The sequence below is a fragment of the Primulina tabacum genome, chromosome 11 (assembly GCF_025594145.1).
Source record: "Primulina tabacum isolate GXHZ01 chromosome 11, ASM2559414v2, whole genome shotgun sequence".
Taxonomy (NCBI): domain Eukaryota; kingdom Viridiplantae; phylum Streptophyta; class Magnoliopsida; order Lamiales; family Gesneriaceae; genus Primulina; species Primulina tabacum.
The window spans coordinates 4,072,886-4,085,809 of NC_134560.1; the positions used below are offsets into that span (position 1 = coordinate 4,072,886).

Genomic DNA, 12,924 nt, shown 5'->3' on the forward strand with positions numbered 1-12,924 from the left:
TAGATACATTCACCAAATAATAATATAATACAAGCAAAAGTTCATAGATTCATAGAGATATAAAACATCATATAAATTATTATGTTTGCATATCTATCATTTAAATCTCCAACAATTATTTCAAAAAAATTACATATCAGACCTGACATATGGACGAATATGCAAACATATGTTTCATGTTTGTTTTAGTAATAACAATGATATTTTCCAATATAATGCTAAGGATAGCTAGGATTTTCAGAATTAATCGGTGTTAACTAACAAAATATCCGATTTTATTTTGTGGTTAGTTTATGTAATTTAATTGAGAGAGGATGAGTTGATCAAAAGACTATGGCTACCGATTATCATGTCATTAAAAACTGATAATGACGATGTTAGAATCCAATGCCACTTCCATTTGACGATTTCCTATTTGACCAATTGGCAAATCCCATCGCTAATCCAATGATGACAATAATTTATTCTATGATAATAATTGCACATTGTGAAAATTAATCGATACAACATAGACTCTAACTTACTTTGGTACAATATATATTCGTATAAAAAATTTCTTATGTACGAGTTAACATGAGTGACAAAAAATTCCCTTTTTTTTTTCCTTTTAAAAAAATGGGTTAAATCCGGAGAAGATAGTAAAATAGCTTTTCTTATAGCTTGTTCAACCCATCATGTTTCAGTTTAATCTAGAGATGGAAAAAATATCGAAAATTTCGGATATACCATATCGATAAATAATGAAAATATCAAAATTTTAGATATATAAAAAATATTGATACAATATCATATTATATTGTAGTGAAATTACTTTTATCGGTATCGATATATTTTGGTATAATATCTCAAACAAAATTCTTATAATGTATATATCGGGCTTTAGCTATAATATTTTCTGTATCGCACAACTTTTCTTTTTCATTAATAATTTCGATATTTTGACGGTAATATACTGATACCGAAATTTTTATATGAACAATATTTATATTATTCCGCAATTTCAGTATACCTAATTTTCGGTATATTATTTTATTGTATTGAATTTTTCGGTACGATACACGATATCAACGAAAATTTTCGTTATACCGTACCAAACAACCCCTAATTTAAAAACTCTACATTGATTGGTAGGTAGGAATTATTATAAATATAAATCAAACACACAATCACGTGCTTTGAGAATTATCATAAATATAAATAAGATTATTGATTGTTCCAACACAACTATATATCATCAAGTAAAATATATTTTTATTTATTATATAAATTGATTGGTATTTATGTAGACTAATAAAATGGATGAAATTCATATAATTTTACACAATAGCTCAATTTTTTTATTTTTTATAATATAGAACCACATTAACGTAAACTAAATTTTTAAAAATTATTATACCCTATATGTCTCGAATTGTGAATAAGATTATTTGAGAAAAAAACATATTCACTAAACTCCATCAAAATTTCTCACGTTTCTTTCTAAAATAAAATACAATATGTTTAAATTCACAATTAAAATAATTCAAAATCATGATAAATTAATCAATCACGAGATTACTTGAGTAAATAATAATAATAGTCACCAGGATGAATTATATTAAATCAGTTACTGGAGGAAAGGCCCCGGCTCCAAGAGGACGACTACCATATCAATATGCATGCATAAAGTTCTTGTCGACCATAAATACGACACCGGATCAAGTCGCGGCGGCTTGGCTAACCCGAGTATTAAAAAAAAAAGATGATAAAAAAAAAGAGACAGAGAGAGTGGCGTCTAATATTACTTATAACAGCGGAATTAACGTTGTAGGATACTTAGAATAATATATAACGCGCGGCGACGAGGATGACAGAAGAGAGAGAGCTGCTGCCGGAGCACTGCCATTATTATCAATAGTTTGGCCATTGCCGTTCGACCGGATGGTCGGGCGGGTTTCTACGCCTCCTTTCGTTGTGACCCGCCAAACGCCTTCGGCAACTTCTTTTCGATTCGTCGAATTCCAACAGTTAATGAAATCTGCACTACAACCTACCTATAATTAATTCATTCACATAGTAAAGGTGAACTTGTGACTAGCTAGCTACTTGGGCTAGGTAGCATACAATTTTTTCATCGTTTAATATTTGGATAGATAAATTTGAAATCATTCGAAAAAATTTGATCTTGATGTTTTTCAATATAACACGGTTTTAACAATTAATTCAAGAAGAATTGAAAACCATTTACAAAAACTCCAAATAGTACTGGCATTTTTAATACTAAAAGTTTATTTTATAAACACGTTGGAAATATTTGAAAAGCACAACTCGAATCTTGCTCGAGCTCAAATATTGCTGATGCTCAAGCACTCAAGCACCAGTCACAACTGGATCAAACCAAAACTGGAAAATGAATAAAATAATCTGAAACACATAAATTAAAATTATATATCCAAACCAAACAAAGTCCACGTCAAGCTATATATAATAATAATAATAATAATAATAATAATAATAATAATAATAATATAAAGATATAATATTTTAAGTTACTTTGACGATAAAAGAAAGACAAGTTTTTAAGTATGACAAATAAACCTGCTGCATTGCTGGCAAAACCTCTGCAAAATTCCGGCCACCAACACCACCTTGGCCTTGGCGTGGTGTTCGCAGACCTTGTGCCGCCGGTGATACGCCTTGGCATCGATCAAATCCACGGAGCACTTCTCTGCCTGACACATCTTCATTGAACTAGTCCCACCACCAATAATTAACCCTTTCTTGCTGGGGGGGCCGCCACCCGCTGCCGCCCTTTTCCTCTTGTCATCATCAATCACACCACCACCCATCCGCTGATCATCTTCAGATTCACGAGCAACATGACCATCCATGTTCATCCGTTGCTTCAGATTAATGGACCTGTGCTGTGCTTGAGGTCAATGGTTTAAATCCTATTAATTAACACTACCGGCTTCCATTAATTTGATCGATGAAAGATGTTTGGTGGGGGGGCGATGATAATTTTGAGAGTTAAAAAAAGTTGAAAACTGGGACGTGTGAGGACCGTAATCTAATTTATTCTTTCGAAGTTTTTGTTTGTATGCATAGAGGAGATTGATCAATGGGAGATTGACGGCAAGAACATATGGAGTGTCTATTCATCAAGGAAGCAAATTCAATCCTGATTCACATATGTTTCTTATATTATTATTATATTAAAATTGAGACAGTCTCACGTATCTTTATCTGTGAGAAGTGTCAACTCTACCAATATTCACAATAAAAAGTAATATTTTTAACATAAAAAGTAATATTTTTCATGGAAGATTAAAATAAGATATGTATCTCACAAAATACAACTCGTGAGACCGTCTCACTTAAGTTTTTGGCATTAAAATTTATATATTGTCTATCTGCTTGAATTACAGAGATTTAGTAATTTAACTTTATTCAATTTTTTTTACATAAAAGGAACAGGAATAGTTGACCTAGCCAGCTAATATATGTAAATTTGAAATAATTTACATTTAAAACAACCTTTATATAAGTCTATGGTACGTACCATTAATATCGTAAAGTAATAATTTATTAAAGTTGTAAAATTAATTAATCATCACATTTTCGTAAAATATGAATTTATATTTAATTTATTATTTCTTTGAATTAATTAGCTTCTAAAATTATAATAAAAATTCTAAAATGTTGTCTATGTGCTGTCGATGTGAATGTTTTAAATTGATTAATTATCATATAGGTCAACCAACCAACCGTTAAAAATCAAATACTATACATGAAATTCCTTCGTTTTTTCGATGGTTAGCTCGCGTATAGTTTTATAACATATTAATGGCGGCACAAAAGTAGTAAAATCAATTTCTCAGGGACAAAAAATAGCACCAATACATAAATATCTACTTCCTCGAATTCATGAACCTAACGGTCCGACTCATTAGCGCCAAAGTAGATACACTATGTGTTACCACAAGTATAAGGAAATAAAATTGTGTCATGCTTAACAACTATAAATTTTGGCATAATAATAAATACTTGATACTAACAAACACATATGAAAAATCAAATTAAATTAAATGTTTAGAGAACAATAAATGAATCTGGATTAGGAATATATATAACTAAGTTTAACTAATCTAGTATTAAAGTTTTGGAAAGTTACGATCGTTTGTTTCTCTATGAAGAATTAGCTAGAATATTTGGTTTTGTTTGTATTCATTAAAAAAAAATCACATACATATATATGTTTGATCTCATGAACATCTATACGAATATTACTGAAATGTCGTCCACCTATTAAATATACTATTTTTTTTAATAATACACTATATTTTATTGTCTTCTTCAAAATTTCTCAAAATATATATAAAATAAAACAAATACTTTTTTCTATATTTTGAATCAATCAAATGCCGAAACGTGGTCGACAATATTTACTTCACATGCGTCCACGAACTCTAATTTGTGTCCTTTCGAATGTCTCATTAAAATGGACGGAAAAATATTGGTTAGTTTATGTTTATATCGAGATGATTTTTTATTTTATTATAATATCGTTATATTATTACGTTTGTTTTTTTACATTTTCATAAAAACTAATATTAATATATATATATATATATTGATGATCTAAAAATTAATATTTGATCATATCACAATCAATCAATTACTCTACGGCTTCAAGCCTGTACGAGTTGGACATGACGATGATGACGTGTCAATCAACTAATTGGGGATGGCTCAAGTTGAATTTATGATTTGATTTGATTTGATTATACATCGGCAAGATAAAACCAGGTAAAAGAAAAAGTCCAATTATTGGCCAATTCCGAGTAACATACGATTGGTTTTTATTTTTACATCCACCCATAAAAAGTAAAATTAAAAAGTAAAATAAATATTTTGTGAATGAAGCAAAGCAAAATAATTTAGGATCTTAAAATCATTTTGAGACATTTAATTATGAACTAAGTTTGACTTCGATATATTCAAATGAACAAACAATAATCAAGTTGGTCCTAAAAAGTGATATGGACCTTAGCTGTGTCACTGTCTTATGGACCATTAACATTAATAATATAGTTTCAACAAATAATATAATTTTTTTTTACAAGAAACCTGTTGGATGTGCATTGAACAAACCATCGAATAACATAATGTCCTGCAAATCATGACAATTGGAGAAATCGAACCATGCAAGTTTAGTACGACAGACTCGACCGATAAAATGTTGAAATAAAATTGAATTCATTGGTAGTTGGCATCACACTCATTTTTTCATAAACTCGGATACCCAAAACATAATATGCACCTTTTATTATTTAGATTTGATAGATTAACAACTGTTTTCAACACGAAACTTACCTAATTATGTTAAATTGAGCATCGGGATACCATCTTTAAATTGTAATTTTAGGTAGAACTACAGCTATAAATAAAAAAATTTGAAAGAAAAAGACACTTTTATACGTGCCTCTACCTGCTGAAATATGCTCGTACACGTCTAGCTAGTGATATCAAGTGTGTCAAAAGTGGAGGTGAAAGGCAGTTCAATGGCTTATTCGACGTCTACAGAAAGACCCTCAAATCTGATGGTTTTGCGGGGATTTATCGTGGATTCTTCATTGGTTTCATATATAGGTGTCATCATTGACTGTGTCCACAATTTGGCCAGTCGTGGCTCACCACATGAGTTTGATCCATCCAAGGAGAGCTGAATCTTATAATTCAATGATGATAAACACACTTTTCATTCACACAATGTTTCTTATGACGAATAGATTTTCTCAACATAACTGCTAATCAGCAATATAATGTATTTCCAATTCAATGGCAGAAATTTTCGGCAGACACGGCGCTGCTGATTGAGGTATTCAGCTTTTTTGTGGTTTACCCTTTTGAAACGGTGCAAGGACGAATGATGATGAGATGTGGAGAGGAACTGAGGTACAAGAATTCAGCCGACACATCAGTTCAGATAATCAAGAATGAAGGGATTCGTTCACTTTACAAGGGGTATGGAGCATGCCTTCTTGGCATGGTTCCGTTGTATTTAGTCATGACAGGGCACAAGAGACTGGAAAACAGACATTTTTGGATTACATCAGTGGTGATAGAGACTAAATAGAAGCAACCCCCTTGATATACCGATCCTAGCAAATCGTCTGTTGCAAGTACCAAATTTTGGCCCTCTCGGAACATATATATCTTTGATGCTATACTTTACTTCATCCTCGGGCACGAATCAAAAAACTTTCAAACCCAAAATTTAACAAATCTGATTTTGCATGTCCAGCCTAAAGTGAGTATCAACTTTCCTAAAACACTGGCACCAAAAATACATTACATGATAAAGGCAAGAAACTAACCACTTCAAACATATATAGAACCTAACCAACCCTCAAATTAAATTTCATTGGTTATATGAATTTTATATATAAATTTGTAATATGAGATCGATATCGGATTTTATTTGGTGCTTTCGGAGATAAAAAATAATTTAACGTAACTTTTCACCTAAAATATATACTCCAAATGTATGTTACAGAAATTCTTTCATGTCATAAAATATTGATACCGACGCTTCGCTGGGTCATTTTACTATCTTGGGGGTAAATGTTTGATTTTTTTGTGAAAAAATTAATATTCCAATATTTTTCAATATTCTATTTCTCTTGTATAAAAAGATCGAATACCATTTCATTGTCCTTTCATAACTTTAGGTATTGCCCCTCAAGATAAGAAGCAGAAAGGCCCATTATTCTTCTGTCCCGTTCTGACGTTCTGTCAATTAGAAGACCAAAGTTGTGTCGTTTATTGTGCCATTATAGGCCCATTATTCTCGATAATTTATCCCCGGGAAAATTTAATTTTAGGATCAGCCCAATGATGAAGCCCATGAAAGTCTCCAGGAGATGATTTTTCATGTATTTAATTGGTTATTATTATAATTTTGTTAAGTTTGTTACAACAGCAGACCACGTGTCATCTTATCAATAGTGTATTTGTTCTCTGTAAATTCTTGAGGAAATGAAACACAAATTTTTAATCCTTCCCTTTTTTCATCTGTGGGATTGTATTAATGTAACATCATTCGAAATGGCGTAAATTAACGTACTTCTGCCAAAAAAAGGATGCATTCTCGTAGAGTACCGCCCATTGGTCATTCAGATGAAATGGGTTAACGGATTTTAGGTGAAGACTCTGCATGAATGTACCAATTGCATGATATAGAACTTATTTATGGCTTTATATTCAGATTGCATGCATGTATATATTATGTTTAATGGATTTGCGATGCAGCTGTTAGTTAGCTAGCTAGACAAGATGATCCAACCACTGCGTTTTCAGGAGAAAATGGCGACTAATGTGGCAGTTCAACAGGCTAATGGGGGGCATTTCGTTTTTAGTAGTTTATATTCCTACACGAACACAAGAAAGGATGGATTAAGAAACTCAATAGACAGAATATTTGACAATGGAGGTTCTTGGAATCCTGTTTTATCATCATTTGTAGGCAATTTTCACGAGTCTTCTTCCCTTATCCGTAAACGGTATCCGATAGATGATGATATCCTTATTGGCATTGGAATGGCAACATTTTTCATGAGAGGGCTTGTTTCGGCAGTGAGCTTCACTGCTAGAGCTCCATTTGAGAGAGTGAAGCTTTTGCTTCAGAATCAGCAAGAGTTGATCAAATGCGGTAAACTATCTAGACCATACCGTGGGATTTCGGATTGCTTTGTTAGACTTGTCAGGAATGAGGGTGTTTTTTCTCTCTGGAGAGGCAACTCAGTTAATCTTATCAGAGTCTTCCCTGTACAGGTTAAATTTAATCCAAAAACGAATATGATTCTTTACTTGTTTTGTTTTAAAAACTTGCATGATCACTCACTATATGTAATAGAAATAAGCGATTGATTCTGAATTTGGTCGCTCAATGTGCTGACATGTTAACACAATTTTCACACTTTTTTGAATTTGTGTGTTCTAGCCAGGCCCTCAATGTTTTTTCTGGTTATGTCGTTCGTGGAATTTGTGTTGGATTGACGAAAGACAGAGTTGGTTGTGAAACATATTTAAAAACCTTGGTTGCTCACACCTGTCTTTATTCGTGCCTCTACCCGCTAAAATATGCTCGCACACGTCTAGCTTGTGATATCAAGAGTGTAAAAAATGGAGGTGGAAGGCAGTTCAATGGCTTATTCGATGTCTACAGAAAGACCTTCAAATCTGATGGTTTAGTTGGAATTTACCGTGGATTCTTCGTTGGTTACATAGGCCTCATAATTAACCATAGCCACCATTTGGCATGTGGTGGCTCACCCACAAAGTCTGATCCATCCAAGGTGAGCGAATCATATGGTCCAATGACAGCTAACACTTAAACATCATTTCACAGTCTCTCTTCTTATGATGCAAAGGCTTTCTGGACATAACTGCTAACGAGTTATGCATTTTCAACCAATGGCAGAAATTTTCGGCAGATGCAGCTCTGATGATTGGGCTACTCGGCATATTGGCTGCTTACCCTTTTGAAACGGTGCAAAGACGAATGATGATGACTTGTGGAGAGGCATTAAAGTACAAGAATTCATTCGAAGCATTAGTTCAGATCATCAAGAATGAAGGGATTCTTTCACTTTACAAGGGGTATGGAGCATGCCTTCTTGGTATGGTTCCGATGTATTTAGTTATGGCAGGGCATAAGAAACTGGAAAGCAGACCTCTTGGGACTATATCATTAGTGATAGGGACTAAATAGAAGTAATATTCTTGATATGCTATTCGTGGAATAAAGAACAAAATTTTGATAATAGCAAATTACCCGATGCAAGTACTGAATCCCTGCACTTTTGAAATACCGTAGAAAATCGAAGTACTTTGTAATGTCCAATATCAAGAGTAATCGAGTTGCTTTTTCTGGTGGAGGAGCTATCTTTTTCTGTTTCCACTTGATTTAGATAAGAAAGTTACGTATTATAAATGAGATTTATGTCAATTTCTTTTTTTGTTTTCAATTCAATCAAATTCAGCAGCATACTCATGCAAAACTGATGAATTCAGTCGAAGCAGTACTTATCAGTTCAAAATGGTCAGCAGCACAATCAAATGTCGAGAAAATGGTAAAAACTCAATCATGTTGGTTGCCATTACTAATGGTAAAATGTCCCTATTATTGGTAGGTTGTAACAAGCAAGAGGGCAGCCAAACAATTCACCAAATGAAATTTTTTCGAATTTCATGTATAAATGAAGGTATCTCCCAACTAAATTTTTTTGAGTCATTTACGTGACAATTGGTTGATGATGTTTCGACTTGATGTGACGGAAAAAGTAGATGAATAAATCTCAGCATGCATATGTAGCACAAAGAAGACCATACAAGGAAGGAAAATCTTGCTAAACAAGAACAATTTTCTTGAATTTCCATGCACATGGCCTCATATTCTCCACCCCTCTTCCTATTCCATGTCCTACTCCCCTTGCTGCTAATTCACCCATCTTTCAACTACAGAGCCGCCAAGATTGGTCATAGCACCACAACAAACTACCACCACTACCACCATTTTCCCAAGAACTCCACAGCAAATCACAGGCTTCAAAAAGCCTACATCGCCCTTCAAGCTTGGAAACACGTTATCTACTCAGATCCCTTAAACTTCACCTCCAACTGGAATGGGCCCTCAGTATGCAACTACACCGGTGTCTACTGTGCACCATTTCCCAACACCACAACCCAAACCGTTGCTGGAATTGACCTTAACCATGCTGACATAGCCGGCTACATACCTGAAGAACTTGGCCTTCTCACTGACCTAGCCTTGATCCATTTAAACAGCAACCGGTTCTGTGGAATCATCCCACAATCTTTATCAAACCTCACCTTTCTCTTTGAACTAGACCTCAGTAACAACAGATTCGTAGGACCTTTCCCTTCCATTGTCCTGTCGCTTCCTACTCTAAAATACCTTGATATTCGTTTCAATGAGTTTGAAGGCCAGGTGCCACCTCAACTCTTTAACAGAAACCTGGATGCTATATTTATCAACAACAATAGATTCACTTCTTTGATCCCACAAAATATAGGCACAACACTTGCTTCTGTCATAGTTTTTGCCAACAATAAATTCACAGGCTGCATCCCACCAGGCATAGCCAAATTCGCCAACACTCTAGAAGAACTATTGCTGAGCAACACGAGCTTAACGGGTTGCATACCAAATGAGGTGGGATATCTTTACAAGCTAAGAGTTCTCGACGTGAGCTTCAATCAGTTAGTTGGTTCGATACCATATGACATCGCTGGTTTATCGAAAATGGAGATTATAAATTTAGCCCACAACAAGATAAGTGGAGCGCTACCTGAGGGAATCTGTGTCTTGCCTAGCCTGACAAATCTTACAATCTCGTATAACTTCGTGTGTGAAGAAGAGGGAATATGTTCGAATTTAACAAGAAAAGGGATCTCGTTTGATGATCGTAGAAACTGTCTGCCGATAAGGCCATTGCAGAGGAGTAGGAAGGAGTGTGATGTAGTTCTGAATAAGCCTGTCAACTGCTCCCAGAATGGCTGCGGCGGTTCTGCTAATAGTTATAGTTATGCCGCGGTATCTTCAACTCCTCCACCTTGATTAAACCATCACCAGTCACCATTGGAATATCACTTGTATGTTCTTTTTTTTTTTTGGAAGTTTGGAATATGCTCATATCTACTTCTATATCACCTTATTTTATTGTAATAGATTTTGTGCTTATATTGTAAATATTTGATGACCTTTTTCATGGCTCGGAATACCGAATACTCGTGTGATTAAATATAAATATATCTATTCCAATGGTAAATTTTTCTATATGTCGTTCTCTATTTAGTTTAACAAGTTGTTTTCTTATACGAATTAATTTATAATTTATTTATATATCTTAAATAATTAATGACTAATTATTAATATACGAGCATTAATATTAATTGAACACATTGAATTCATTTATATTTTTCCCCATTGAAGTTCTACATGGTTTTTTCTTGTTTTATTTTTTCAGAGTTCGTTTAATTCTTGTAATTTTTCACAAAATTTGAAGATTACATCTCGATCTCTAAGGATTTATTTTGATAGTTATTTTGAGCTCCCCTCATACAAACAATATATTAGTCTATTTTTATTTTAGTTTTGTTACATTAATTTGTTTAGTATATTGGATCTTTTATGATTTCATTTTATTGGAGTGATTATTTATTTTCCTCATTCTATGAGTTTTTTTTTTACTTAATCATTTGAAGCTACATTAGTTTTCTTGATTTAATTAGTTTAATTTATCGATGGTTCGTGTTTTGTTTACATTTATATTTTTTCATATTTTTTTACATTTTGATTAATATATATAATATATTTATCATTTTTTGCAAAATTATGAGATTATATCAGTCTCCAAAGATTTATTTTGATAGTCATTTTGAGCTCTTATATTCCTAATTATATATTAGTCTATATTTATTTTAGTTTTATTACATTAACTTTTTTTGTGCATTGAGTTAATTTTCAATGTCTCGTTTTATTTTAGCACCTATATATTTGGTTCCGTAGCTCCATTTAATTTAATATGCTAAAACTTAACGGATTATTATGATTGTCTCTCCACCTCCACTCAAAATTTGTCATGATGGAATAGTTGTGGTAAAAGTATGGTTGAGATAATATACTGATTTATTTTCGGATGAGATAATTTGATTTGTGATCGAGTACAATTCGGTTAATATCATGTTAATTTAATTAAATTAATAAATTGTGAATTTGAAATTCTCCTTAATTAAATGAAGTCGGTCAATAGATGAAAAATTTCAAGTATTGTTATAATTTATTCGAGAAAAATATATTTAGGAATTGATATTGAAAATGAGAATAAACTTATTTAATTATTACAAAATGCATTAATATGATACTTTAGTTTATTTTTAATTTCTTAAATTATGATATTCAATTAATAAAGTCTCAATATCTATATAAAGCTTATACTTTTTTACAAATGTAATTAAAAACATGTCAGTAAATGTCATTTTTCTCATGGTAATTTTCTAATGAAAATAACTATTGAGAGCATGTAGATTCTATAGTTTTTTTTGTAAATTTTTCTAATATTTTATGTATAATATAATTTGATTAGTTTGATTTATTTTAACTTTATTAATAGAAAGATAAATTAACGAGAAATTAAAAATAATGAAATTTACTTTCTATTTTAAAATAAATTAATGAGAAAATTTTTTTAACCAAGACAATCCTTATAATAAATATCAATTATAAAGATAATTTATTGTCATTTGTTAGAGATTGCAATTTTTATACATGACATTTTTAACTGAGTATTATGTATTATTTTATTTATATATGTGTTTTACTACATATATTTGTTTGATTGATATTATGTTAAAATTTTATTTCAGATGAAATTATTTATCATCCATATTAATTTACAAATGATCCATTCTGATGTAAAATTAACTATATATAATATGTATTTTAAAAACAAAAAAAGAAAGTTAAACAAAATCCGTAAGGGTTAAAAGTTAGAAAAAGTACAATTGATATTTAACTTAATAACAAATTTAGTGGTTTTATTTTAGCATTATTATGATAATTTAGTTAACTAAGCAAATTTTATTTGATAATCGTTTGCCTATGTATAATTCATTTAAATACATCGTGATTTTGATTTTAGTAAAATTCATTATTCTGTTAATTTTATTTTTATTTATTTTTCATTGTAAATGATATTTGAATGAAAAATATATTTACTAATTTAAGACAGCTGTCATTATATTATTATCACGCGAATTGAAAAGTAACGTATAAATAATGAATATATATGATTTATTGTCATGTTGCATTTTTATCTATTGTGTTTTGATATATTTAAATTAATAAATACTCATAAA

The 12,924-nt window shown here is 31.6% G+C and overlaps 3 protein-coding genes across 5 annotated transcripts; 2 read left to right on the forward strand and 1 right to left on the reverse strand.

Moving 5' to 3' along the window:
• Positions 1-1,541: 1,541 nt before the first annotated feature.
• LOC142518305 (squamosa promoter-binding protein 1-like) lies at positions 1,542-3,154 on the reverse strand. 3 transcript variants are annotated; one of them, XR_012813508.1, is made up of 2 exons: positions 2,578-3,154; positions 1,542-2,017 (listed from the first exon to the last, which is right to left on the reverse strand). XR_012813508.1 is itself a non-coding variant. In XM_075621070.1 (2 exons), exons 1-2 carry the CDS (start codon positions 2,874-2,876, stop codon positions 2,030-2,032), a joined length of 303 nt encoding a protein of 100 aa, XP_075477185.1. In that variant the 5' UTR covers positions 2,877-3,152; the 3' UTR covers positions 1,579-2,029. The 3 variants fall into 3 exon arrangements, 1 of the variants encoding a protein (XP_075477185.1); XR_012813509.1 differs by having other exon boundaries at positions 1,542-2,022; XM_075621070.1 differs by having other exon boundaries at positions 1,579-2,033; positions 2,578-3,152.
• Positions 3,155-7,058: 3,904 nt separating this feature from the next.
• Positions 7,059-8,972, forward strand: LOC142518754 (ADP,ATP carrier protein-like). Its single transcript, XM_075621567.1, has 4 exons — positions 7,059-7,185; positions 7,294-7,815; positions 7,989-8,339; positions 8,465-8,972. The coding sequence occupies exons 2-4, from the start codon at positions 7,318-7,320 to the stop codon at positions 8,753-8,755; spliced, it is 1,140 nt and encodes a 379-aa protein (XP_075477682.1). The 5' UTR covers positions 7,059-7,185; positions 7,294-7,317; the 3' UTR covers positions 8,756-8,972.
• A 323-nt stretch (positions 8,973-9,295) lies between these two features.
• On the forward strand, positions 9,296-10,775 carry LOC142518766 (pollen-specific leucine-rich repeat extensin-like protein 3). The gene has a single exon (XM_075621580.1). The coding sequence runs from the start codon at positions 9,422-9,424 to the stop codon at positions 10,622-10,624; it is 1,203 nt and encodes a 400-aa protein (XP_075477695.1). The 5' UTR covers positions 9,296-9,421; the 3' UTR covers positions 10,625-10,775.
• Positions 10,776-12,924: the final 2,149 nt, after the last annotated feature.